The sequence below is a fragment of the Perca flavescens genome, chromosome 5 (genome assembly GCF_004354835.1).
Source record: "Perca flavescens isolate YP-PL-M2 chromosome 5, PFLA_1.0, whole genome shotgun sequence".
NCBI classification, from domain to species: Eukaryota; Metazoa; Chordata; class Actinopteri; order Perciformes; family Percidae; genus Perca; species Perca flavescens.
The window spans coordinates 38,556,992-38,584,491 of record NC_041335.1 but is presented as its reverse complement, the minus strand read 5'-3'; the positions used below and the strand labels follow the sequence as shown (position 1 = coordinate 38,584,491).

At 43.9% G+C, this 27,500-nt stretch overlaps 2 protein-coding genes across 4 annotated transcripts in view; both read right to left on the bottom strand.

Annotated features, from left to right (window-relative positions):
• Positions 1–5,607, bottom strand: part of mfsd3 (major facilitator superfamily domain containing 3) — a 58,179-nt gene extending 52,572 nt beyond the window's left edge. Inside the window, exons 1-2 of the mRNA XM_028579298.1 lie at positions 5,524–5,607; positions 3,357–3,622 (exon numbers count right to left, since the gene is read on the bottom strand). Coding sequence (XP_028435099.1) covers positions 3,357–3,530 — 174 coding nt within the window. The 5' untranslated portion in view covers positions 3,531–3,622; positions 5,524–5,607. The remainder of the gene's footprint in view (positions 1–3,356; positions 3,623–5,523) is intronic.
• Positions 5,608–10,967: 5,360 nt separating this feature from the next.
• Positions 10,968–27,500, bottom strand: part of anxa1a (annexin A1a) — an 18,386-nt gene continuing 1,853 nt past the window's right edge. For 2 of the 3 annotated variants that reach the window (XM_028578461.1, XM_028578464.1), the window contains exons 3-12: positions 24,707–24,795; positions 23,586–23,680; positions 22,700–22,813; positions 19,940–20,030; positions 18,383–18,462; positions 17,450–17,594; positions 14,181–14,276; positions 12,784–12,842; positions 12,120–12,242; positions 10,968–11,426 (exon numbers count right to left, since the gene is read on the bottom strand). In XM_028578461.1, the coding sequence (XP_028434262.1) occupies positions 11,367–11,426; positions 12,120–12,242; positions 12,784–12,842; positions 14,181–14,276; positions 17,450–17,594; positions 18,383–18,462; positions 19,940–20,030; positions 22,700–22,813; positions 23,586–23,680; positions 24,707–24,795 (952 nt within the window). In that variant the 3' untranslated portion in view covers positions 10,968–11,366. The remainder of the gene's footprint in view (positions 11,427–12,119; positions 12,243–12,783; positions 12,843–14,180; positions 14,277–17,449; positions 17,595–18,382; positions 18,463–19,939; positions 20,031–22,699; positions 22,814–23,585; positions 23,681–24,706; positions 24,796–27,500) is intronic. The other variant, XM_028578465.1, reaches the window with a different exon arrangement.

Below are 27,500 nucleotides of genomic sequence, written 5' to 3'. Positions count from 1 at the left end.
CCAGAGTATTACGAGCGTGTGGTATTAGCACTTTAACTTGTCCCAGAGTATTATGAGCGTGTGGTATTAGCACTTTAACTTGTCCCAGAGTATTATGAGCGTGTGGTATTAGCACTTTAACTTGTCCCAGAGTATTATGAGCGTGTGGTATTAGCACTTTAACTTGTCCCAGAGTATTATGAGCGTGGTGGTATTAGCACTTTAACTTGTCCCAGAGTATTATGAGCGTGTGGTATTAGCACTTTAACTTGTCCCAGAGTATTATGAGCGTGGTATGAGCACTTTAACTTGTCCCAGAGTATTATGAGCGTGTGGTATTAGCACTTTAACTTGTCCCAGAGTATTATGAGCGTGTGGTATTAGCACTTTAACTTGTCCCAGAGTATTAAGTGAGCGGTGGTGGTATTAGCACTTTAACTTAACTTGTCCCAGAGTATTATGAGCGTGTGGTATTAGCACTTTAACTTGTCCCAGAGTATTATGAGCGTGTGGTATTAGCACTTTAACTTGTCCCAGAGTATTATGAGCGTGTGGTATTAGCACTTTAACTTGTCCCAGAGTATTATGAGCGTGGTGGTATAGCACTTTAACTTGTCCCAGAGTATTATGAGCGTGGTGGTATTAGCACTTTAACTTGTCCCAGAGTATTATGAGCGCGGTGGTATTAGCACTTTAACTTGTCCCAGAGTATTATGAGCGTGTGGTATTAGCACTTTAACTTGTCCCAGAGTATTATGAGCGTGTGGTATTAGCACTTTAACTTGTCCCAGAGTATTATGAGCGTGTGGTATTAGCACTTTAACTTGTCCCAGAGTATTATGAGCGGTGGTATTAGCACTTTAACTGTCCCAGAGTATTATGAGCGTGTGGTATTAGCACTTTAACTTGTCCCAGAGTATTATGAGCGTGTGGTATTAGCACTTTAACTTGTCCCAGAGTATTATGAGCGTGTGGTATTAGCACTTTAACTTGTCCCAGAGTATTATGAGAGCTTGTCCCAGAGTATTATGAGCGTGGTAGCACTTTAACTTGTCCCAGAGTATTATGAGCGTGTGGTATGAGCACTTTAACTTGTCCCAGAGTATTATGAGCGTGTGGTATGAGCACTTTAACTTGTCCCAGAGTATTATGAGCGTGTGGTATTAGCACTTTAACTTGTCCCAGAGTATTATGAGCGTGTGGTATTAGCACTTTAACTTGTCCCAGAGTATTATGAGCGGTGGTATTAGCACTTTAACTTGTCCCAGAGTATTATGAGCGTGGTGGTATTAGCACTTTAACTTGTCCCAGAGTATTATGTGAGCGGTGGTATGAGCACTTTAACTTGTCCCAGAGTATTATGAGCGTGTGGTATTAGCACTTTAACTTGTCCCAGAGTATTATGAGCGTGTGGTATTAGCACTTTAACTTGTCCCAGAGTATTATGAGCGTGTGGTATTAGCACTTTAACTTGTCCCAGAGTATTATGAGCGTGTGGTATTAGCACTTTAACTTGTCCCAGAGTATTATGAGCGTGTGGTGGTATTTAACTTGTCCCAGAGTATTATGAGCTTGGTATTAGCACTTTAACTTGTCCCAGAGTATTATGAGCGTGTGGTATTAGCACTTTAACTTGTCCCAGAGTATTATGAGCGTGGTGGTATTAGCACTTTAACTTGTCCCAGAGTATTATGAGCGTGTGGTATGAGCACACTTAACTTGTCCCAGAGTATTATGAGCGCGGTGGTATTAGCACTTTAACTTGTCCCAGAGTATTATGAGCGTGTGGTATTAGCACTTTAACTTGTCCCAGAGTATTATGAGCGGGTGGTATTAGCACTTTAACTTGTCCCAGAGTATTATGAGCGTGTGGTATTAGCACTTTAACTTGTCCCAGAGTATTATGAGCGGTGGTATTAGCACTTTAACTTGTCCCAGAGTATTATGAGCGTGGTGGTATTAGCACTTTAACTTGTCCCAGAGTATTATGAGCGTGTGGTATTAGCACTTTAACTTGTCCCAGAGTATTACGAGCGTGGTGGTATTAGCACTTTAACTTGTCCCAGAGTATTATGAGCGGTGGTATTAGCACTTTAACTTGTCCCAGAGTATTACGAGCTTTAAGCACTTAACTTGTCCCAGAGTATTATGAGCGGTGGTATTAGCACTTTAACTTGTCCCAGAGTATTACGAAAGTGTGGTATGAGCACTTTAACTTGTCCCAGAGTATTACGAGCGGTGGTATTAGCACTTTAACTTGTCCCAAGTATTGTCCCAGAGTATTTTAACTTGTCCCAGAGTATTATGAGCGGTGGTATTAGCACTTTAACTTGTCCCAGAGTATTATGAGCGGTGGTATTAGCACTTTAACTTGTCCCAGAGTATTATGAGCGTGGTGGTATTAGCACTTTAACTTGTCCCAGAGTATTATGAGCGTGGTATTAGCACTTTAACTTGTCCCAGAGTATTATGAGCGTGGTGGTATGAGCACTTTAACTTGTCCCAGAGTATTATGAGCGTGTGGTATTAGCACTTTAACTTGTCCCAGAGTATTATGAGCGTGTGGTATTAGCACTTTAACTTGTCCCAGAGTATTATGAGCGTGGTGGTATTAGCACTTTAACTTGTCCCAGAGTATTATGAGCGGTGGTATTAGCACTTTTAACTTGTCCCAGAGTATTATGAGCGTGTGGTATTAGCACTTTAACTTGTCCCAGAGTATTATGAGCGTGGTGGTATGAGCACTTTAACTTGTCCCAGAGTATTATGAGCGTGTGGTATTAGCACTTTAACTTGTCCCAGAGTATTATGAGCGGTGGTATTAGCACTTTAACTTGTCCCAGAGTATTATGAGCGTGTGGTATGAGCACTTTAACTTGTCCCAGAGTATTATGAGCGTGGTGGTATTAGCACTTTAACTTGTCCCAGAGTATTATGAGCGTGTGGTATTAGCACTTTAACTTGTCCCAGAGTATTATGAGCGTGTGGTATTAGCACTTTAACTTGTCCCAGAGTATTATGAGTATTAGCACTTTAACTTGTCCCAGAGTATTATGAGCGTGGTGGTATTAGCACTTTAACTTGTCCCAGAGTATTATGAGCGTGTGGTATTAGCACTTTAACTTGTCCCAGAGTATTATGAGCGTGTGGTATTAGCACTTTAACTTGTCCCAGAGTATTATGAGCGTGTGGTATTAGCACTTTAGCTTGTCCCAGAGTATTATGAGCGTGTGGTATTAGCACTTTAGCTTGTCCCAGAGTATTATGAGCGTGTGGTATTAGCACTTTAGCTTGTCCCAGAGTATTATGAGCGTGTGGTATTAGCACTTTAGCTTGTCCCAGAGTATTATGAGCGTGTGGTATTAGCACCAGAGCACCTTGAGGACCCAGGGGAAGTAGAGGATCTTGGTGAGGCCGATGCGGGTCAGGGAGTGTCCGGCCCCGCGCAGGAAGACGGGCAGCAGCGAGGACTGGAGGCCGTACGGGATGCCCTGTACGAAGTACAGCAGGCCCAGGAACACCAGCTTATCGTTCATGATCTCGCCCCACATGTCAGCCTCGGGTGGCGCCCGGCACGGTCCATCGCTCGGGGCAACGCCAACGCCAACGCTCGGGTTAGAGGGGACCGGCCGACCCAGGAGAGCTGGTGGAGAGAGAGAGAGAGAGAGAGAGAGAGAGAGAGAGAGAGAGAGAGAGAGGGGAGGGAGAGAGAGAGAGAGAGAGAGAGAGAGAGAGGAGGGAGGAGAGAGAGAGAGAGAGAGAGAGAGAGAGAGAGGAGAGAGAGAGAGACGAGTTCAAGCCTGATCTGAGTCAGTATCCATTGGAGTAGATTTCAGTTACAATACCCTTTAACCTGCTGCATTGTTACAAATATTAATGCTGTAGCATTTGTGTGTGTGTGTGTCTGTCTCTGTGTGAGCGTGTGTGCGTGTGTGCGTACGTGCGTGTGTGTGTTTGCTTGCGTGTGTGTGTGTGTGTGTGTGTGTGTGTGCGTGTGTGTGTGCTTGCTTGTGTGTGTGTGTGTGTGTGTGTGCTTGCGTGTGTGTGTGTGTGTGTGTGTGTGTGTGTGTGTGTGTGTATGTGTGTGTGTGTGAGAAAGACAGAGAGAAAGGAGAGAAAGAAAGTTGATTGACTGTCTACTTTCTAAAACAGGAGGATTCTTCTGTACTTTTACTACATTTTCCTGATGAGACTTACACACTGTCAATGAAGTAATATTTCTACTGCAGTACTTTACCTTGTACCAGAGTATTATAACAGTGTGGTATTAGTACTTGTATACTGCAGCTCCCAGAAGCAGCCTTAAAAGGACGGTTCTGTTTTACTGCCTGTCCGCCGGCTCAGTTTCAGTAACCAGGGTAACCGTTAGCTCCTAAAAATGACTCCGGACTTAATGACATATACACATGTTTAATATCACCACCACGGCCATGGCATGACTGCATATGTTTTCGTCGCTTTATTTACGGCAGAAGACAAACTTTACGTCGCTTACATTTAGCTATAGTGACAGCTACAACAGTTGAGTTTGTTGCCTAACTGACGGTTAGCAGCCGTTAGCTCGCTAGCTGTCAGTGTGTTGGGTTGAAGGCTAGAAGGGATACAGCTAAGCTAACGTTACGTTACGTTACGTTCCCTGTATCCCTTCTAGCCTCAATCAGTTTGTTGGGTTGAAGGCTAGAAGGGATACAGCTAAGATAACGTTACGTTACGTTCCCTGTATCCCGTCTAGTCTCAATCAGTTTGTTGGGTTGAAGGCTAGAAGGGATACAGCTAAGCTAACGTTACGTTACGTTACGTTCCCTGTATCCCTTCTAGCCTCAATCAGTTTGTTGGGTTGAAGGCTAGAAGGGATACAGCTAAGCTAAGCTAACGTTACGTTACGTTACGTTACGTTCCCTGTATCCCTTCTAGCCTCAATCAGTTTGTTGCCTAACTGACAGTTAGCAGCCGTTGGCTCGCAAGCTGTCAGTTTGTTGGGTTAAAGGCTAGAAGGGATACAGCTAACGTTACCGACAGTGGCGTGAAGGCAAAAACGGCTAGTTAAGTTTAGCATTAAAACACTGTCGAGGAACAAATACGCGTTTCCTGGATGAAAGTATTAAAAATGTTGTTATAGTCACAACTTTTTTTTTTAAATACATTCAAATAACGTTATAGATATAAACTATGAAGACGGGGATGATTAAACAATATAAATAATACAATACAGAGACACAACAAAATACATTGCTCTCCTAAAAGTTCACCATGTAGTATGACAGTTTTATTACTCTTCTTTTTTGTGTATTTTAGCCCAGATTTTGCGAGTTTTGGGGTATTTTTGGGAAACTTCCGGCCGTAGCTGTATCCCTTCTAGCCTCAACCAGTTTGATGCCAAACTGACAGCTAGCAGCCGTTAGCTCGCTAGCTTAGCTACCAAGCTAGCCTTAGTAACCGAATAGCTTTGAAACACATTTGTACAGCATGTCAGTGGTACAGCGGGCTGTGTTGTGATTAGAAAAGTAGTTCCGTATCTGTTATGAGATAAATATGAATACTTACTGAGAGAGAAAGTTAGTTAGTTAGCCTCGCGATAGCTAGCAAATCCGCTGGAGAAGCTGCTCTCCGCTTGTTGTGGTTTGAATGAGCAATGAGGTTGCCAGGTTCTATGTCTGTGACAGCAATCCCCCTTCTGCGGATGGCAAACCAAGGAGCGGTTGTGTCTGTTTTGTATTTGTATCGTAAAAGGCTATGGTGGGATATTATTTAATTAAATATTCTATTAAATACAAACTGAAATAAATAAGTGAAGCAATAACTATGAATAAATGGAAATATAAATGTAAGTGTTTGTGTGTTTGTGTGTGTGTGTGTGTGTGTGTGTGTGTGTGTGTGTGTGTTGTGTGTGTGTGTGTGTGTGTGTGTGTGTGTGTGTGTGTGCCGTGCGTGCAGTGACGGACTGACAATCTGTGCGTTCTGGAAAAAAAGGTCTATTAAAGCGATATTAACAGCCAACAGCAGGTGGATCAAATACAATCACTTATATGCTACTAACAGAAATTATTAACTACATAATAAACGCATTTATAAACGCGTTATAAATGAATCGCGGGTTGACCGCGATTTCACTCCGTTGTATATGAGAGGTTGTAGTGACCTCACTTTTGCTGCTAGGATGATGACTATGGTATTAAATCAAACAGGAAAACATCAGGAATGCATTGGTACCACTCTAAACGTGCTAACAAACAGGGAAGGGGGCTAAATCATTCACCAAATCTTCCATCAGAGAGCAGTTTTTCCTTGTCTTTCATATTTGCGTTTACTATTGTGGGACTGGCAAAGACCTGGTGGTTGGTTGTGAAAGCTTCATGGACAAAATTGATCAAAAGTGTAATATGACATTGAGAAAATATTAAATAGGTCATTCAATGCTAATTCTTTAACACAAAGCAACACATGTTAGCCTATATACATTTATATTTGAATAGTTATAGTATATACTAACTAACACTCTCAGTGTAGTTTTGGTGTAGGCCTACAGAATATCTAATCCCCATGTTCAGGTACAGCCAGTAGCCTACTTCATCTCTGAAGGTGTTGTCAGGAATACTCTGTACTGTTTTATAATTACAAGTTTGTGTAATTTGGGCTCTCTGTAGCCAGTGACATTTCATTATTTGTGTTTTATTTTCAATGCATATGTAATGGCATTGTACATTTTTAGTTTTTATTTGAAGACTGAGGCTTTATTAATAAACACAACCCCAATTATCATCATTGGTTTTGAGATTTTACTTGCTGTGAATACCTTGTCTGATAGGCTACATTATTGTGGCAGAGTATCAGGACTTCCTGGCTAGTGTCGGTCGTGGAGGGCCATGATGGGACTATTTGGGAGAAAGTCCAGGGCTGTTTTTCTTGCCCCAGTCCGTCCCTGCGTGCGTGTGTGTGTGTGTGTGTGTGTGTGTGTGTGTGTGTGTGTGTGTGTGTGTGTGTGTGTGTGTTTTGTATGTGAGCGTTTTTGTGTGTGCACCTGTGTTTTTGTGTCTGTGTGTGTAAGTGCTTGTGTGGGTTTGTGTGTGAGTGTGCACATGTGTGTGTGTGTGTGTTTGTCTGTCTGTCTGTGTGTGTGTGTGTGTGTGTGTGTGTGTGTGTGTGTGTGTGTTTTGTGCCTGCCTGCCTGCCTTCTTTCTATAAAGACAAATTTTATTACCCAACCTGGCAACCCAGGGTCCCCTAATGACAGCAGAGGCCTGTACTAAGAAGCAACATCAACCAGCCCTGGATCTCTTTCACTTACCCGTCTTCTCCTCACCTAACAACCGCGGTCCCGCATAACCTGTATCACCACGCTGGTTATCAACTAGTTCAGTCAACCAATCAGGGTTTGTCCAATTTAGAGACGCGCGCGTTCACATAACAGAGGCGGTGTTTGCGCACCACGACCAATCGCAAACATCTTCCAGAGACGCAAACTTTCAACAAGAAGAGCAAACTATAATTCTACATAAATATGAAGAACACAGACTCGGTTTTACAGGGAAAACGCAAATGCGTCCTTCCTAAAACAGGAAGGACAGCTGGCAAAAGAAATAGCGGACTCTGTAGATGTTTACATCACACGACTTATTAATATCACTTCCCCATTACATTACACGTCATTTAGCTGACGTTTTTATCCAAAGCAACTAACATTTGCTATATATATGTCAGAGGTCGCACCCCTCTGGAGCAACGTGTCTTGCTCAGGGACACACTGGTTGATGTATCGCCGTGGGAATCAAACCCAGGTCTCCCACACCAAAGACACGTGTCGTATCCACTGCGCCATCACCACCCACCAGTCAGGACCAAGATCTAACCATAATTACACTCGGGCTTTCCATAAACTGTCGTTGCTTTAGCCTATTATTTCAGTTGCAACCCTGGCAGTGGGAAGCGATCGTGAGAGCAAATAAAAAATATAAAAACATAATTCAAACCGAGATATATATATATATATATATATATATATATATATATATATATATATATATATATATATTTCATAAAAATACCCATCAGGGAATGTTAACAGGATTGTCTGTCTCTAAATGCTTTAACTTTTATGAGCACACCTCTCTCTCTCTCTGCACCGAGCTCCGCCTCATCTTCTATAAGAACGGTGATGCCGTTATCAATCGACCTACTGATTGGTCAGTAGGCGGTGCTTTAACACTGAGTATTGATTGGTCAGTCGGCGGTGCTTTAACACTGAGTATTGATTGGTCAGTAGGCGGTGCTTTAACTATGAGTATTGATTGGTCAGTAGGCGGTGCTTTAACACTGAGTATTGATTGGTCAGTAGGCGGTGCTTTAACACTGTATTGATTGGTCAGTAGGCGTTGCTTTAACACTGAGTATTGATTGGTCAGTAGGCGGTGCTTTTACACTGAGTATTGATTGGTCAGTAGGCGGTGCTTTTACACTGAGTATTGATTGGTCAGTAGGCGGTGCTTTAACTATGAGTATTGATTGGTCAGTAGGCTGTGCTTTAACTATGAGTATTGATTGGTCAGTAGGCGGTGCTTTAACTATGAGTATTGATTGGTCAGTAGGCTGTGCTTTAACTATGAGTATTGATTGGTCAGTAGGCGGTGCTTTAACTATGAGTATTGATTGGTCAGTAGGCGGTGCTTTTACACTGAGTATTGATTGGTCAGTAGGCGGTGCTTTAACTATGAGTATTGATTGGTCAGTAGGCGGTGCTTTAACTATGAGTATTGATTGGTCAGTAGGCGGTGCTTTAACTATGAGTATTGATTGGTCAGTAGGCGGTGCTTTAACACTGAGTATTGATTGGTCAGTAGGCGGTGCTTTAACACTGAGTATTGATTGGTCAGTAGGCGGTGCTTTAACTATGAGTATTGATTGGTCAGTAGGCGGTGCTTTAACACTGTATTGATTGGTCAGTAGGCGGTGCTTTTACACTGAGTATTGATTGGTCAGTAGGCGGTGCTTTAACTATGAGTATTGATTGGTCAGTAGGCGGTGCTTTAACTATGAGTATTGATTGGTTAGTAGGCGGTGCTTTAACACTGAGTATTGATTGGTCAGTAGGCGGTGCTTTAACACTGAGTATTGATTGGTCAGTAGGCGGTGCTTTAACACTGTATTGATTGGTCAGTAGGCGTTGCTTTAACACTGAGTATTGATTGGTCAGTAGGCGGTGCTTTTACACTGAGTATTGATTGGTCAGTAGGCGGTGCTTTAACTATGAGTATTGATTGGTCAGTAGGCTGTGCTTTAACTATGAGTATTGATTGGTCAGTAGGCGGTGCTTTAACTATGAGTATTGATTGGTTAGTAGGCGGTGCTTTAACACTGAGTATTGATTGGTCAGTAGGCGGTGCTTTAACACTGTATTGATTGGTCAGTAGGCGTTGCTTTAACACTGAGTATTGATTGGTCAGTAGGCGGTGCTTTTACACTGAGTATTGATTGGTCAGTAGGCGGTGCTTTAACTATGAGTATTGATTGGTCAGTAGGCGGTGCTTTAACACTGAGTATTGATTGTTCAGTAGGCGGTGCTTTAACACTGAGTATTGATTGGTCAGTAGGCGGTGCTTTAACACTGTATTGATTGGTCAGTAGGCGTTGCTTTAACACTGAGTATTGATTGGTCAGTAGGCGGTGCTTTAACTATGAGTATTGATTGGTCAGTAGGCTGTGCTTTAACTATGAGTATTGATTGGTCAGTAGGCGGTGCTTTAACTATGAGTATTGATTGGTCAGTAGGCGGTGCTTTAACACTGAGTATTGATTGGTCAGTAGGCGGTGCTTTAACACTGAGTATTGATTGGTCAGTAGGCGGTGCTTTAACACTGAGTATTGATTGGTCAGTAGGCGGTGCTTTAACTATGAGTATTGATTGGTCAGTAGGCGGTGCTTTAACACTGTATTGATTGGTCAGTAGGCGTTGCTTTAACACTGAGTATTGATTGGTCAGTAGGCGGTGCTTTTACACTGAGTATTGATTGGTCAGTAGGCGGTGCTTTAACTATGAGTATTGATTGGTCAGTAGGCTGTGCTTTAACACTGAGTATTGATTGGTCAGTAGGCGGTGCTTTTACACTGAGTATTGATTGGTCAGTAGGCGGTGCTTTAACTATGAGTATTGATTGGTCAGTAGGCTGTGCTTTAACTATGAGTATTGATTGGTCAGTAGGCGGTGCTTTAACTATGAGTATTGATTGGTTAGTAGGCGGTGCTTTAACACTGAGTATTGATTGGTCAGTAGGCGGTGCTTTAACACTGTATTGATTGGTCAGTAGGCGTTGCTTTAACACTGAGTATTGATTGGTCAGTAGGCGGTGCTTTTACACTGAGTATTGATTGGTCAGTAGGCGGTGCTTTAACTATGAGTATTGATTGGTCAGTAGGCGGTGCTTTAACACCGAGTATTGATTGGTCAGTAGGCGGTGCTTCAACACCGGTTGATCTCAGATCTCCAACTTAACCTGCACCCGACCAGGTTAGGTGTTCAGCATGAGTTACCACGGCGATTGAACCAGATAACAAGTGATCCACCTTCGTAGTACAGAAAATCCTGGGTTGAGCCTCAAGTTAGCTCGTTAACGCCGTGTCCAGGCCTCTGTTCTCTATCCCCCACTGCGTGTGATTCATGTATTCATAGTTAGTGTTGACAGGGGTTGCCATTTGCTTTTTTGTGGTACTTATGGTACTAACATTAGTGCATACATACACTCACACATGCTATAAATATTAATACATTCATTACTTCATTCCTGTCCACACATTTATTCATATTTTAATTTATTTTATTTTTATTTTGTTGATATGTACAAAAAGTGCATGTGTAAAGTGTGTGTGTGCGCGCATGTCTGTGTGTAGGCATCTGTGTGTGTGTGTGTGTGTGTGTGTGTGTGTGTGTGTGTGTGTGTGTGTGTGTGTGTGTGTGTGTGCACAGGCAGTGCATGTGTAAAGAACCAGGAAAACTCCGGTGACCCTTCAAAATAAAAGCTTTTATTTTGCATGTTGACGGAGCTTCTTCAGAGAAAGATGATTGGCACATGATTACATCGGTTTACAGAGGTCAGCAGCTGCACTGGGATCAGCTTCTCTTCCAGCTCCAGATGTGAACCAATAAAGAGTAAAAAGCTAAGCCGGTCCCGAAGCAAAACGGAGACGAGAAAAGGAAAAAAACGTCTTCGTTAATCTTAATGTTTGCTAAACATCGTCATGGCAGCCACAAACAAAGACAGACAGACAGACAGACAGACAGACTTGTCCGTTTTAAAAGCAGAAGGAACGATATGTGTCGAGAGATTACAGGAGACCTCCACAGCTGGGTCTCCAGCTGTCTGAGCCATGTGATCTCTTGGAGCCCTGTGATTGGCTGTTTAGTTTTGACCTCCACAGAGAGCCAGGAGAATCTTCTCGTAGTCTCCGGCCGTGTCGTCCTGGAGGAGAAGAGAAGACAGCGTGCACGTTTAGCTGTTACACTAAGGCTGGTAGCGTGCACGTTTAGCTGTTACACTAAGGCTGGCAGCGTGCACGTTTAGCTGTTACACTAAGGCTGGTAGCGTGCACGTTTAGCTGTTACACTAAGGCTGGCAGCGTGCACGTTTAGCTGTTACACTAAGGCTGGCAGCGTGCACGTTTAGCTGTTACACTAAGGCTGGCAGCGTGCACGTTTAGCTTTACACTAAGGCTGTGTGTGTGTGTGTGTGTGTGTGTGTATATATCTGTGTGTGTGTGTGTGTCTGTGTCTGTAAAGTGTGTGTGTGTGTCTGTAAAGTGTGTGTGTGTGTGTGTGTGTGTGTGTGTGTGTGTCTGTAAAGTGTGTGTGTGTGTGTCTGAAAGTGTGTGTGTGTGTAAAGTGTGTGTGTGTGTGTGTGTAAAGTGTGTGTGTGTGTGTGTGTGTAAAGTGTGTGTGTGTGTGTGTGTGTGTAAAGTGTGTGTGTGTGTGTGTGTATGTATGTGTGTGTGTGTGTGTGTGTGTGTGTGTGTGTAAAGTGTGTGTGTGTAAAGTGTATGTGTGTGTGTGTAAAGTGTGTGTGTGTAAAGTGTGTGTGTGTAAAGTGTGTGTGTGTCTGTAAAGTGTGTGTGTCTGTAAAGTGTGTGTGTCTGTGTGTGTGTCTGTGTGTGTGTACCAGAATGTCCTGGTCCAGGGTTTTTCCGTAGGTCTTCTTGTACTCGTCCTTGATCCGTTTCATGTCGATCTCCGAGCGGCTCACCATGATGCGGGTCAGGGTGTGTTTGCGGGTTCCTTTACCCTGATTGGCCAAAAAAAAAAAAAAGAGTCAGTCAGGGAAGGTTGTGGGCCGGCAGGATAGGCAAACGCTAGGGGCTGCCGGTGGCCAAAATGAGTACAGGAAAGGTTCAAAGAAAAAGGGTGAAAAATAAATGTTGGTAAAACATTTTTAAAAAAATTACGGAAAATGTATGAAGAAAGAAAAAAGTTAAGAAAAGTTAATAAAAGATCACTAAAAACTTCAAAAACAGACAAAAATGTTGAATAAACAGACAAATGAGGCAAAAAAAGCGCGAAAAAGGGCAGACAGAAACACACACACACACACACACACACACACACACACACACACACACACACACACACACACACACACACACACACACACACACACACACACACACACACACACACACACACACACACACACACACACACACACACACACACACACACACATGTTGACCGTGACAGCGGGACCAGAATACTACGCGTGTGTGTGTGTGTGTGTGTGTGTGTGTGTGTGTGTGTGTGTTTTGGGAACAGTACTATTAGTTGTGTACCTTCATGGACAAGTAGAGCTTCTCAGCGAAGAAGGCCGGCCGGCTCCCAGCACACTTCACTGTTTCAGGAAGAGAAACGGGTCAGTTTACCTCTAGCCAGAGGACTAGTCAGAGCACTAGTCAGAGCACTAGCCAGAGCACTAGCCAGAGCACTAGCCAGAGCACTAGCCAGAGGACTAGCCAGAGCACTAGCCAGAGCACTAGTCAGAGCAGAAGGTCAGTTTAAGTCCCGTCAGAGCACTAGCCAGAGCACTAGCCAGAGCACTAGCCAGAGCACTAGCCAGAGGACTAGCCAGAGGACTAGCCAGAGGACTAGTCAGAGCACTAGTCAGAGCAGAAGGTCAGTTTAAGTCCCGTCAGAGCACTAGTCAGAGCACTAGCCAGAGCACTAGCCAGAGCACTAGCCAGAGCACTAGCCAGAGGACTAGCCAGAGCACTAGTCAGAGCACTAGTCAGAGCAGAAGGTCAGTTTAAGTCCCGTCAGAGCACTAGTCAGAGCACTAGTCAGAGCACTAGCCAGGGGACTAGCCAGGGGACTAGCCAGAGGACTAGTCAGAGCAGTAGTCAGAGCACTAGTCAGAGCACTAGCCAGAGCAGAAGGTCAGTTTAAGTCCCGTCAGAGCACTAGTCAGAGCAGTAGCCAGGGGACTAGCCAGAGCAGAAGGTCAGTTTAAGTCCCGTCAGAGCACTAGTCAGAGCAGTAGTCAGAGCACTAGCCAGGGGACTAGTCAGAGCAGAAGGTCAGTTTAAGTCCAGCCAGAGCACTAGCCAGAGCACTAACCAGAGCACTAGTCAGATCCCTAGCCAGGGGACTAGTCAGAGCACTAGTATGAGCACTAGTCAGAGCACTAGCCAGAGCACTAGCCAGAGCACTAGCCAGAGCACTAGCCAGGGGACTAGCCAGAGGACTAGCCAGAGGACTAGCCAGAGGACTAGCCAGAGGACTAGTCAGAGCACTAGCCAGGGGACTAGTCAGAGCACTAGCCAGAGCACTAGCCAGAGCACTAGCCAGGGGACTAGCCAGGGGACCAGCCAGGGGGACTAGCCAGGGGACTAGCCAGAGCACTAGCCAGGGGACTAGCCAGAGCACTAGCCAGAGCAGAAGGTCAGTTTAAGTCCCGTCAGAGCACTAGTCGGAGCACTAGCCAGAGCACTAGCCAGGGGGACTAGCCAGGGGACTAGCCAGGGGACTAGCCAGGGGACTAGTCAGGGGACTAGCCAGGGACTAGCCAGAGCACTAGCCAGGGACTAGCCAGAGCACTAGCCAGGGGACAAGTCAGGGGACTAGCCAGAGCACTAGCCAGGGGACTAGCCAGGGGACTAGCCAGGGGACTAGCCAGGGGACTAGCCAGGGGACTAGTCAGAGCAGACATGATCTGGTGATGGAGTTTCTTTACCTACGGCGGTGAGACAGCTCTCGATGTCTCCCTTCATCTCCAGGTCGATAGCTTTGGCCACGTCCACTTTGCTGTACTTGGAGTACCGCTCGAAAACTGCAATAAGAGGACCACATGTTAGACGAGACAGGGTCTACATGTTAGAGGGGACAGGGTCTACATGTTAGACTGGACAGACGGGACCGGGTCTACATGTTAGACGGGACAGGGTCTACATGTTAGACTGGACAGACGGGACCGGGTCTACATGTTAGACGGGACAGGGTCTACATGTTAGACTGGACAGACGAGACAGGGTCTACATGTTAGACTGGACAGACGAGACAGGGTCTACATGTTAGACTGGACAGGGTCTACAGGTTAGACTGGACAGACGAGACAGGGTCTACATGTTAGAGGGGACAGGGTCTACATGTTAGACGGGACAGGGTCTACATGTTAGACTGGACAGACGAGACAGGGTCTACAGGTTAGACGGGACAGGGTCTACATGTTAGACGGGACAGGGTCTACATGTTAGAGGGGACAGGGTCTACATGTTAGAGGGGACAGGGTCTACATGTTAGAGGGGACAGGGTCTACAGGTTAGACGGGACAGGGTCTACATGTTAGAGGGGACAGGGTCTACAGGTTAGACGGGACAGGGTTTACATGTTGGGTGTGTATCAGGGTGTATATCAGGGTCTCGGTGTGTGTATCAGGGTCTCGGTGTGTGTATCAGGGTCTTGGTGTGTATATCAGGGTCTCGGTGTGTGTATCAGGGTCTCGGTGTGTGTATCAGGGTCTCGGTGTGTATATCAGGGTCTCGTGTGTGTATCAGGGTCAGGGTCTCGGGGTCTCGTGTGTATCAGGGTCTCGTGTGTGTATCAGGGTCTCGGTGTGTGTATCAGGGTCTCGGTGTGTGTATCAGGGTCTCGGTGTGTGTATATCAGGGTCTCGGTGTGTGTATCAGGGTCTCGGTGTGTGTATCAGGGTCTCGGTGTGTGTATCAGGGTCTCGGTGTGTGTATCAGGGTCTCGGTGTGTGTATATCAGGGTCTCGGTGTGTGTATATCAGGGTCTCGGTGTGTGTATCAGGGTCTCGGTGTGTGTATCAGGGTCTCGGTGTGTATATCAGGGTCTCGGTGTGTGTATCAGGGTCTCGGTGTGTGTATCAGGGTCTCGGTGTGTGTATCAGGGTCTCGGTGTGTGTATATCAGGGTCTCGGGGTGTGTATCAGGGTCTCGGTGTGTATATCAGGGTCTCGGTGTGTGTATCAGGGTCTCGGTGTGTGTATCAGGGTCTCGGTGTGTATATCAGGGTCTCGGTGTGTGTATCAGGGTCTCGGTGTGTGTATCAGGGTCTCGGTGTGTATATCAGGGTCTCGGTGTGTGTATCAGGGTCTCGTGTGTGTATCAGGGTCTCGGTGTGTGTATCAGGGTCTCGTGTGTGTATCAGGGTCTCGGTGTGTGTGGGTCTCGTATATCAGGGTCTCGGTGTGTGTATCAGGGTCTCGGTGTGTGTATCAGGGTCTCGGTGTGTGTATCAGGGTCTCGGTGTGTGTATCAGGGTCTCGGTGTGTGTATCAGGGTCTCGGTGTGTGTATCAGGGTGTATCAGAAACGGCCAAAACGGCAGCAGGGTTTCTGCCTAAACGTTTTTCCTCACAGTTGTACTAAATGCTTGCTCTTGGAGGAATCACTGGAATTGTTGGGTCTTTGTAAATTATAGAGTGTGGTCTAGACCTGCTCTATCTGTAAAGTGTCTCGAGATAACTCTTTTTGATACTGTACATAAAATTTAATTGAATATTGATGTTAGTTTCATTCAAAATAAAACATCAGATTTTATAAACTACATGTGTTCTGTGTGCAGTAATCTTAATGTGTAAAGTAACTAGTAACTAAAGTAACTAGTAACTAAAGCTGGAACAGATGAATGTAGTGGAGTAACTAAAGTAACTAGTAACTAAAGCTGGAACAGGTGAGTAACAAAAGTAACTAGTAACTAAAGCTGGAACAGATGAATGTAGCGGAGTAACTAAAGTAACTAGTAACTAAAGCTGTAACAGATGAATGTAGCGGAGTAACTAAAGTAACTAGTAACTAAAGCTGGAACAGGTGAATGTAGCGGAGTAACTAAAGTAACTAGTAACTAAAGCTGGAACAGGTGAATGTAGTGGAGTAACAAAAGTAACTAGTAACTAAAGTTGGAACAGATGAATGTAGACGAGTAACTAAAGTAACTAGTAACTAAAGCTGGAACAGATGAATGTAGAGGAGTAACTAAAGTAACTAGTAACTAAAGCTAGAACAGGTGAATGTAGTGGAGTAACAAAAGTAACTAGTAACTAAAGCTGTAACAGATGAATGTAGCGGAGTAACTAAAGTAACTAGTAACTAAAGCTGTAACAGATGAATGTAGCGGAGTAACTAAAGTAACTAGTAACTAAAGTAACTAGTAACTAAAGCTGTAACAGATGAATGTAGCGGAGTAACTAAAGTAACTAGTAACTAAAGTAACTAGTAACTAAAGCTGGAACAGATGAATGTAGTGGAGTAACTAAAGTAACTAGTAACTAAAGCTGGAACAGGTGAGTAACAAAAGTAACTAGTAACTAAAGCTGTAACAGATGAATGTAGCGGAGTAACTAAAGTAACTAGTAACTAAAGCTGTAACAGATGAATGTAGCGGAGTAACTAAAGTAACTAGTAACTAAAGCTGGAACAGATGAATGTAGTGGAGTAACTAAAGTAACTAGTAACTAAAGCTGGAACAGATGAATGTAGAGGAGTAACTAAAGTAACTAGTAACTAAAGCTGGAACAGATGAATGTAGTGGAGTAACTAAAGTAACTAGTAACTAAAGCTGGAACAGGTGAGTAACAAAAGTAACTAGTAACTAAAGCTGTAACAGATGAATGTAGCGGAGTAACTAAAGTAACTAGTAACTAAAGCTGTAACAGATGAATGTAGCGGAGTAACTAAAGTAACTAGTAACTAAAAGCTGGAACAGATGAATGTAGTGGAGTAACTAAAGTAACTAGTAACTAAAGCTGGAACAGATGAATGTAGAGGAGTAACTAAAGTAACTAGTAACTAAAGCTGTAACAGATGAATGTAGAGGAGTAACTAAAGTAACTAGTAACTAAAGCTGTAACAGATGAATGTAGAGGAGTAACTAAAGTAACTAGTAACTAAAGCTGGAACAGATGAATGTAGAGGAGTAACTAAAGTAACTAGTAACTAAAGCTGGAACAGATGAATGTAGAGGAGTAACTAAAGTAACTAACCTCTGCGGAGGTGTGGGGCGCTCCTGGAGGTGAGGATCTCGATAAAGGGTTTGGAGTCGGTTCCCTTCCTGCCCTCACCGGCCTCATACAGCGCCCGGGCATCGCTGTCCACCAGCTGCTCATTCACACCTTCTGTCCTGCCGGCCTGGGGGGTTAAAGGGTCATTTCGGGGTTTCAACCGGTCCTTGACCCTATTTTCAAGCCAGCATATCTCCACCAGACTCCATGTAAATAATCAGGACTTTTAGCGTGTATAGAGCCAGCATATCTCCACCAGACTCCATGTAAATAATCAGGACTTTTAGTGTGTATAGAGCCAGCATATCTCCACCAGACTCCATGTAAATAATCAGGACTTTTAGCGTGTATAGAGCCAGCATATCTCCACCAGACTCCATGTAAATAATCAGGACTTTTAGCGTGTATAGAGGCAGCATATCTCTACCAGACTCCATGTAAATAATCAGGAATTTTAGCGTGTATAGAGCCAGCATATCTCCACCAGACTCCATGTAAATAATCAGGACTTTTAGTGTGTATAGAGCCAGCATATCTCCACCAGACTCCATGTAAATAATCAGGACTTTTAGCGTGTATAGAGCCAGCATATGTCCACCAGACTCCATGTAAATAATCAGGACTTTTACCGTGTATAGAGCCAGCATATCTCCACCAGACTCCATGTAAATAATCAGGACTTTTAGCGTGTATAGAGCCAGCATATCTCCACATGTAAATGGGTGAATTAAGGGTTTATTTCAACCAAACCAAAGTGGTGATTGTTGGGACAGTGGAAAGATGAACCAAGACAGCTTTTGGTAGTTTTATTTAGTTTCTGTCCACTTTGAATGAAGTGTGTTTTACAATGATAAAAGTCCTGATTATTTACATGGAGTCTGGTGTGGTTTGTATATAATTACTGTTCACACGTACCTTGCAGAGTTCGAGCAGAGCAGTTCTGAAGTCTCCGCCGGTGTCGCCCTTGATGTCAGACTCCAGATCCTTCTTGTAGTCTTGGTGAATAAATCACAACATTAACATCGGATTCAAAGTGCTGTCTGACATCTTAAATTGACCATTTTAAGGTATTTGCATGTAAACATTTCATATGAAAATGTTCAGCTTTCCGTCTGGTGTCTGTGTGTGTCTGTCCGTCCGTGTGTGTGTGTGTGTGTGTGTGTGTGTGTGTGTGTCCGTCTGTGTGTCACCGCCTGTGTGTGTGTGTGTCTCTGTCCATCTGTGTCTGTGTGTGTCTGTGTGTGTGTGTCTCTTTCAGTCAGTGTGTGTGTGTGTGTCTGTCCGTCTGTGTCTGTGTGTGTCTGTGTGTGTGTGTCTGTCCGTCTGTGTGTGTGTGTGTGTGTGTGTCTCAGTCAGTGTGTGTGTGTGTGTGTGTGTGTGTGTGTGTGTGTGTGTCTGTCCGTCTGTGTGTGTCCGTCTGTGTGTCACCGCCTGTGTGTGTGTGTGTGTGTCTCTGTCCATCTGTGTCTGTGTGTGTGTGTGTGTGTGTCTCTGTCCGTCTGTGTCTGTGTGTGTCTGTGTGTGTGTGTGTGTGTGTGTGTCCGTCTGTCCGTCTGTGTGTGTGTGTGTGTCTCTTTCAGTCAGTGTGTGTGTGTGTGTGTGTGTGTGTGTGTGTGTGTGTGTGTCTGTCCGTCTGTGTGTGTCCGTCTGTGTGTCACCGCCTGTGTGTGTGTGTGTGTGTGTGTGTCTCTGTCCATCTGTGTCTGTGTGTGTGTGTGTGTGTGTCTGTCCGTCTGTGTCTGTGTGTGTCTGTGTGTGTGTGTGTCTGTCCGTCTGTGTGTGTGTGTGTGTGTGTGTCTCTTTCAGTCAGTGTGTGTGTGTGTGTGTGTGTGTGTGTGTGTGTGTGTCTCTGTCCATCTGTGTCTGTGTGTGTGTGTGTGTGTGTCTGTCCGTCTGTGTCTCTGTGTGTGTGTGTGTGTGTGTGTCTCTCTGTCCGTCTGTGTCTGTGTGTGTCTGTGTGTGTGTGTGTGTGTGTGTGTCACCGTCTGTGTGTGTGTCTCTGTCCATCTGTGTCTGTGTGTGTGTGTGTGTGTGTGTGTGTGTCTCTGTCCGTCTGTCCGTCTGTGTGTGTCCGTCTGTGTGTCACCGTCTGTGTGTGTCTCAGTGTTTGTGTGTGTGTGTGTGTGTCTCTCTGTCCGTCTGTGTCTGTGTGTGTCTGTGTGTGTGTGTGTGTGTCACCGTCTGTGTGTGTCTCAGTGTTTGTGTGTGTGTGTGTGTGTGTGTGTCTCTGTCCGTCTGTGTCTCTGTGTGTGTGTGTGTGTGTGTGTGTCTCTCTGTCCGTCTGTGTCTGTGTGTGTCTGTGTGTGTGTGTGTGTGTGTCACCGTCTGTGTGTGTCTCAGTGTTTGTGTGTGTGTGTGTGTGTGTGTGTGTCTGATTAACCCTTCTCCCGTGTCCCAGATGTTATCCCAAGTTCCATCACTTCTATTTCTATATTTTCCAAACACTAGCGCGATGCAAACCGAGGTCCCTACCTTCCTTGTAGGCCTTCTTAATGTCCAGGATCTCTCGGTTGGTCCTGGAGGCCAGGATCTCGATGAGGACCTCCTCGTCTGTGCCCAGTCCCTGTGAGAAGCAACGCACTGGCCCGGTTACAAACCAAACAAACTCCCGCTCAATGTCCAAATGTCAGCTAATGGTAAAGCAGCTAGTGCCGGCGAGGAGCTTTTCAATGTGACAACACTCTGAAAAGGTAGCACCGGCTAGGCCTAGCATACCGCGACTCTAGGTACATCATTAGCAGACTGATCTCATGAATTGGCGTATGCATGTCACGGCAATTTGTATTTGTAGTTTTTGTAGTTTTTGCGTGTTATCAAGACGCATAAATCGCATTTTTGCGCGTATATCAACGCAAATCGGCCGCCATTGACCTACATTGCGAGTCAATTTCCGCCGTAGCGAGTAGTGTAAAGGAACGGGGGGGGTTGAGTAAGGAGGTAAAACACCGGACTTTCACCCGGGTTCGTGTCCCGTGTGTGGTGATTTTTCAAGGGGGGGGGTAAGCTTCGCTTCAGAACTCGAACCTTAGTCCGATGGCGCCATTTTGTTGCTACAAAGGCATCACCTCCTGTTAGCATTACACTCACCGCCATTTTTTTTCCTTTTACGTCACTTTGATAGCGAATAACTTTACATCTGAAGCGTTTAAAGACTCTATTTGTCTGTTGTTTATTTCTAAAGAAACACGACAATGTATAAAAGGCTCCATTACCTTGTAGCTCACGTTATGGCTCCGTAGCAGACGCTTTTATAACAATAGGCTAACGATTGGGTCATAACCACGAGACTTACTGTCACACAGTAGAGGAATTACCGTATAGTACAGGAGAAGCTCACAGGCAGTTTGGACTTCCATTATCTGTTTAGGTTTAATTACTAATGTTAACTAGCATGTTAGTGATCAGTAATTACTAATGTTAACTAGCATGTTAGTGATCAGTAATTACTAATGTTAACTAACATGTTAGTGATCAGTAATTACTAATGTTAACTAGCATGTTAGTGATCAGTAATTACTAATGTTAACTAACATGTTAGTGATCAGTAATTACTAATGTTAACTAGCATGTTAGTGATCAGTAATTACTAATGTTAACTAACATGTTAGTGATCAGTAATTACTAATGTTAACTAACATGTTAGTGATCAGTAATTACTAATGTTAACTAGCATGTTAGTGATCAGTAATTACTAATGTTAACTAACATGTTAGTGATCAGTAATTACTAATGTTAACTAACATGTTAGTGATCAGTAATTACTAATGTTAACTAGCATGTTAGTGATCAGTAATTACTAATGTTAACTAGCATGTTAGTGATCAGTAATTACTAATGTTAACTAGCATGTTAGTGATCAGTAATTACTAATGTTAACTAGCATGTTAGTGATCAGTAATTACTAATGTTAACTAACATGTTAGTGATCAGTAATTACTAATGTTAACTAGCATGTTAGTGATCAGTAATTACTAATGTTAACTAACATGTTAGTGATCAGTAATTACTAATGTTAACTAGCATGTTAGTGATCAGTAATTACTAATGTTAACTAACATGTTAGTGATCAGTAATTACTAATGTTAACTAACATGTTAGTGATCAGTAATTACTAATGTTAACTAGCATGTTAGTGATCAGTAATTACTAATGTTAACTAACATGTTAGTGATCAGTAATTACTAATGTTAACTAGCATGTTAGTGATCAGTAATTACTAATGTTAACTAACATGTTAGTGATCAGTAATTACTAATGTTAACTAGCATGTTAGTGATCAGTAATTACTAATGTTAGTGATCAGTAATTACTAATGTTAACTAGCATGTTAGTGATCAGTAATTACTAATGTTAACTAGCATGTTAGTGATCAGTAATTACTAATGTTAACTAGCATGTTAGTGATCAGTAATTAGCCTGTGTCTATGTTATCTCCTTACATATACCTACACTCTCCGTCTCTGTGAGATTGGGAATGATTGAGATTTCTCTCTCACAGCTACCAGAAGACTTCACACTTTCAGACACGTTGCTCACATCTATCTATCTATCTATCTATCTATCTATCTATCTATCTATGGATTTTTCAGCAGTTATTTTTGTGTTTTAATTTAATAAGCCTTACCCAATGTTTCTTTCCTAAACCCAACCATTTATTGTGTTCCTAAGAGTGTTTTTGTCGTTATTTTCCGTGTTTTTGTCACCGTTTTGTTACTAAAGCCTTTCCCTGTGTTCTTTTCCTAAACCCAACCATTTATTATTATTATTATTTTTTTTTTTTTTACAGGCGTGTGACGTAGTTCTCGCGATAGTACGTCGCGTTCTCGTGATAACACGCAACGTGGCGAGACCACGTGGTGGGTACGTTTACCCTCCCTCCCTTTTTGATTTGATTTGATTTATTAGACCGTAACAAAAATAAATGCATAACAAGATGCCATCACAGTGACACTGCACATTTAACAGAACTGTTGAAGATAACACAAGAAAGTTACAAACTTATTTCCCCTGTGGTCCTCGTTGTAGTCCGATAACGATGTCCAGGCAAGCTACAGATGACTAAAAAAGGTACCTTGTGTACACTCAACCACATCCAAATACAAAATAAATACAAATATATACACCGTAATAATAAATAGTCACTTAAGGACTACATAAAAAATCAAATCTAAATTTCCTTTCCCACTTTCCAGTCTTATTCTGGGTTAAAAAAGGTCTTTCGTCTGTGCGTACCTTCATGGCCATTTTCAGCTGCTGAGCATCGTACTGGGCCGGGGTTTTCAGCAGAGCCAGAACCACATCCTCCAGATCTCCCTGCAGAGCACTCTTCAGCGCTGCATCCAGAGGCTATTGGGTGGGGTGGGGGTGGGGGGGGTGGGGGGTGGGGAGATGATGCATCACCATGTGTGTGATATTTGGAAAATAACTCTCTTGCTATGAACTAGAGATGGTCCGATACCATTTCTTCCTTCCCGATACAGATTCAGATACCTGAACTGGCGTATCGGCTACATAAACTAACTAAAAAGTAGATTTTCTTCGAGACCAGGCTTCGACTAGCTCAGACCTTCCTCCACAGCTCTCCGGAGGAAGGTCTGAGCTAGTCCACACAGCATTCCTGGATCAATCAAATCAATCAGAATGTATTTATTATAGCACTTTACAGCAACCAACAGGTATCCAAAGTGCTTAACATCAGAGAAAAATGGGAAATGAGGAAAAACATGCTCTGGTTTATTGGCATTTCTTTAAAACCAATCACAAGTAGAGATTCGATTATCATGTCAGCGATTTAATATCTCGATGCATCACGATGCGTCAAATCCATGTTTCTATTAAAGCCATGCAGGATATTTATTGCATAGCTTTTCAAGCTTCAAAAAACAACATTCTGCAGTGCTCGGATACTAAATGACTTGGATACATATCCATAATCCTGGAAGTGGAACCTTGTAGATGTGGACTATACTTCAGGGCTTAATTACATGGTATCGGATCGGTGTATGAACTCCAGTACTCGCCGATACCAGCATTTTAGGCAGAATTGGAGGCTTTTCAGATACCGTGCTTGATATCGGAGCATCTCTAGCTATGGACAGGTGGGTTTAGTTGGAGTTACCTTGCCGCTGGCCTGCTGGTACGCCTCTTTAATCTTCTGTCTCTGCTCGTTGCTTCTTTTCACCAGAATCTCAATGATGGTGTTCTCATCCACACCTGCACAAAGACAAGTCAACTTCATTTACAGTACAGGCCAAGAGTTTGGACACACCTTCTCATTCGATGCGTTTCCTTTTTATTTTCATGACTATTTACATTGTAGATTCTCACTGAAGGCATCAAAACTATGAATGAACACATATGGAATTATGTACTTAACAAAAAAAGTGTGAAATAACTGAAAACATGTCTTATATTTTAGATTCTTCAAAGTAGCCACCCTTTGCTTTTTTATTAATAAGGGAAATAATTCCACTAATTAACCCTGACAAAGCACACCTGTGAAGGTAAAACCATTTCAGGTGACTACCTCATGAAGCTCATTGAGAGAACACCAAGGGTTTGCAGAGTTATCAAAAAAAAAGCTTGCATGCATTGAATGCTGAATGATATTGATATATTAAAAAAGGTCCCATGGCATGAAAATTTCACTTTATGGAGTTTTTTTTTTTTTTTTTTAACATTAATAGGAGTCCCCCCAGCCTGCCTATGGTCCCCCAGTGGCTAGAAATGGTGATAGGTGTAAACCGAGCCCTGGGTATCCTGCTCTGCCTTTGAGAAAATGAAAGACTTCAGATACAGTATTAGGGGACCACTAAGGTCTATATAAAAGAGACTTCAGATACAGTATTAGGGGACCACTAAGGTCTAAAAGAGACTTCAGATACAGTATTAGGGGACCACTAAGGTCTATATAAAAGAGACTTCAGATACAGTATTAGGGGACCACTAAGGTCTATATAAAAGAGACTTCAGATACAGTATTAGGGGACCACTAAGGTCTATATAAAAGAGACTTCAGATACAGTATTAGGGGACCACTAAGGTCTATATAAAAGCATCCAAAGAGCCCCATGTCATGGGACCTTTAATGTCGGAGTAATTGTTGTCAGTTGGTAGTAACGGTGCATGGCGGCCAGCAGGCGGCGCTGCAGCTCTGTGTCATGGTGTCCCGTCTCTAGCAGAGCCTCAGTGTAAAGCTGAGACAGACGGGGTCCTGCCGGGGACAGGTTTTAACTTCACCTTTAGCTTTGATGGCTTTGTCCAGGACGGCCGCGTCTGTGCTGGCGCTGAAGTTCACTGCCGGGGTCACGGTTCCCTCTCGGCAGAGCCTGTGTGTGTGTGTGTGTGTGTGTGTGTGTGTGTGTGTGTGTGTGTGTGTGTGTGTGTGTGTGTGTGTGTGTGTGTGTGTGTGTGTGTGAGAGACAGAGAGGAAAATGTGACATCACAGCGTGAAAACTAAACAGAAGACTGGTAAAGGCAACGTAGATATGAGAGTCACTAATGATGTCATAGTATTTATGAATGGGCTGATCTGATAGTGGAGAGAATTATCACGGTTATAAAGAATATTAGACTAATTATATATCTAAGTGTGTGTGTGTGTGTGTGTGTCTGTTGTCTGTGTGTGTGTGTGTGTGTCTGTTGTCTGTGTGTGTGTGTGTGTATCTGCGTGTATCTGAGTGTGTGTATCTGAGTGGGTCTTTGTGTGTGTATCTGCGCGCGTGTGTGTGTGTGTGTGTGTGTGTGTGTGTGTGTGTGTGTGTGTGTGTGTATCTGTGTGTGTGTGTGTGTGTGTGTGTGTGTGTGTGTGTGTGTGTGTGTGTGTGTGTCTCTCTGTGTGTGTGTGTGTGTGTGTGTGTGTGTGTGTGTGTGTGTATGTATGTGTGTGTATCTGTGTGTGTGCATCTATCTGTGTGTGTGTGTATCTGTGTGCGTGTGTGTGTGTATCCGCGTGTGTGTGTGTGTCTCTGTGTGTGTGTGTGTGTGTGTGTGTGTGTGTGTGTCTGTGTATCTCTCTGTGTGCGTCTCTGTGTGTGTGTGTGTGTGTGTGTATCTGTGTGTGTGTGTCTGTGTATCTCTCTGTGTGCGTGTGTATCCACGTGTGTGTGTGTGTGTGTGTGTGTGTGTGTGTGTCTGTGTGTGTATCTGTGTGTGTGTGTGTGTGTGTGTGTGTGTGTGTGTGTGTGTGTGTGTGTGTGTGTGTGCATCTGTGTGTGTGTCTCTCTGTGTGTGTGTGTGTGTGTGTGTGTGTGTGTGTGTGTGTGTCTCTGTGTGTGTGTGTGTGTGTGTGTGTGTGTGTGTGTGTGTGCATCTATCTGTGTGTGTGTGTGTGTCTGTGTGCGTGTGTGTGTATCTGTGTGCGTGTGTGTGTGTGTCTCTCTGTGTGTGTGTGTGTGTGTGTGTGTGTGTGTGTGTGTGTATCTCTCTGTGTGCGTCTCTGTGTGTGTGTGTGTGTGTGTGTGTGTGTGTGTGTGTGTGTGTGTGTGTGTGTGTATGTGTGTGTGTCTGTGTATCTCTCTGTGTGCGTGTGTATCCACGTGTGTGTGTGTGTGTGTGTGTGTGTGTGTGTGTGTGTGTGTGTGTGTCTGTGTGTGTGTGTGTGTATATCTCTCTGTGTGCGTGTGTATCCGCGTGTGTGTGTGTGTGTGTGTGTGTGTGTGTGTGTGTGTGTGTGTGTGTGTGTGTGTGTGTGTGTCTCTTTGTGTCTGTGTGTGTATCGGCTTATCATCATTTTATTTCACATGTTGGGTAGATAACTGACTTCTAGCGAGTGGTGTGTACGACATGGTTGCAAAAGTGTATTTTTTGAACTCCCTTAGGTGCAAAAGTGCTCCAATAAACACAAGATGTCTCTCCCCTATCTTCATCTACCCTCCACCTTTACACACGAAGAGGCTCGGCCTCGTCACAGACATGCCTACACACACACACACACCAGGACTGTCTTTTAAGAAATGTCTGCACACACCCTTGCAGGAATGAAGTGAACAATAGCAGCATTCTCAGACATGGGTGGAGCTGGTCATCTCTCAAGCCATTCGATAATCATTTTGGAAAAACAGGATAGTTGCCGAGGACAAAGCTACATTTGGCAATCATAAAGTGTGCGTGTCTGTAAAGGGGAGACTCGAGGGTACCCAGAGAACCCTTTTTCATTCAGATATCTTGGTGTGAAGGGGTCAAGGGAGCCTTTAGGAAACAGCCATGACAGATTAGACCCTGACAATATGTAACCTAACTTACCGACAAGCTAGCAGGACACGTTTAATACTGATGGGTCCTTAGATGGGTTAGTTTCATATCAGAGCAGTATCTTCTTACTAGCTGTGTGTGTCTGTGTGTGTGTCTCTTTCTCTGTGTGTATCTATGTGTGTGTGTCTCTCTGTGTGTATCTATGTGTGTGTGTCTCTCTGTGTGTATCTAAGTGTGTGTGTGTCTGTGTGTGTCTCTCTCTGTGTATCTATGTGTGTGTGTCTCTCTCTCTCTGTGTGTATCTATGTGTGTGTGTCTCTCTCTCTCTGTGTGTATCTGTGTGTGTGTGTGTGTGTGTGTGTGTGTGTGTGTGTGTGTCTGTGTGTGTGTGTTGTGTGTGTGTGTGTGTGTGTGTGTGTGTGTGTGTGTGTATCTATGTGTGTGTGTGTGTGTGTCTCTCTGTGTGCGTGTTTGTGTCTCTGTGTGTATCTATGTGTGTGTGTGTGTGTGTATGTATGTGTGTGTGTGTATCTCTCTGTGTGTGTGTGTCTCTCTGTGTGTATTTATGTGTGTGTGTGTGTTTCTCTTCTTTCTAGCCTTCAAACGGAGCCCATTACAGCTTGTAACAGACAGTAAAGTCAGCCCCAGAAGCTGTTCCTCCTCCCTCCTCCCTCCTCCCTCCTCCCCTCCCTCCTCCCTCCTCCCTCCTCCCTCCTCAACCTGGTTCAACTCTCCCTCTAGTTCACTTTAAGAAAGAAGAATTTTGTTCCGTTTGCAGAGTTTATAGAAGGGAGGGGCCCAGATTCCTGCTACTATGAGTCACACACACAATACTTAAAGT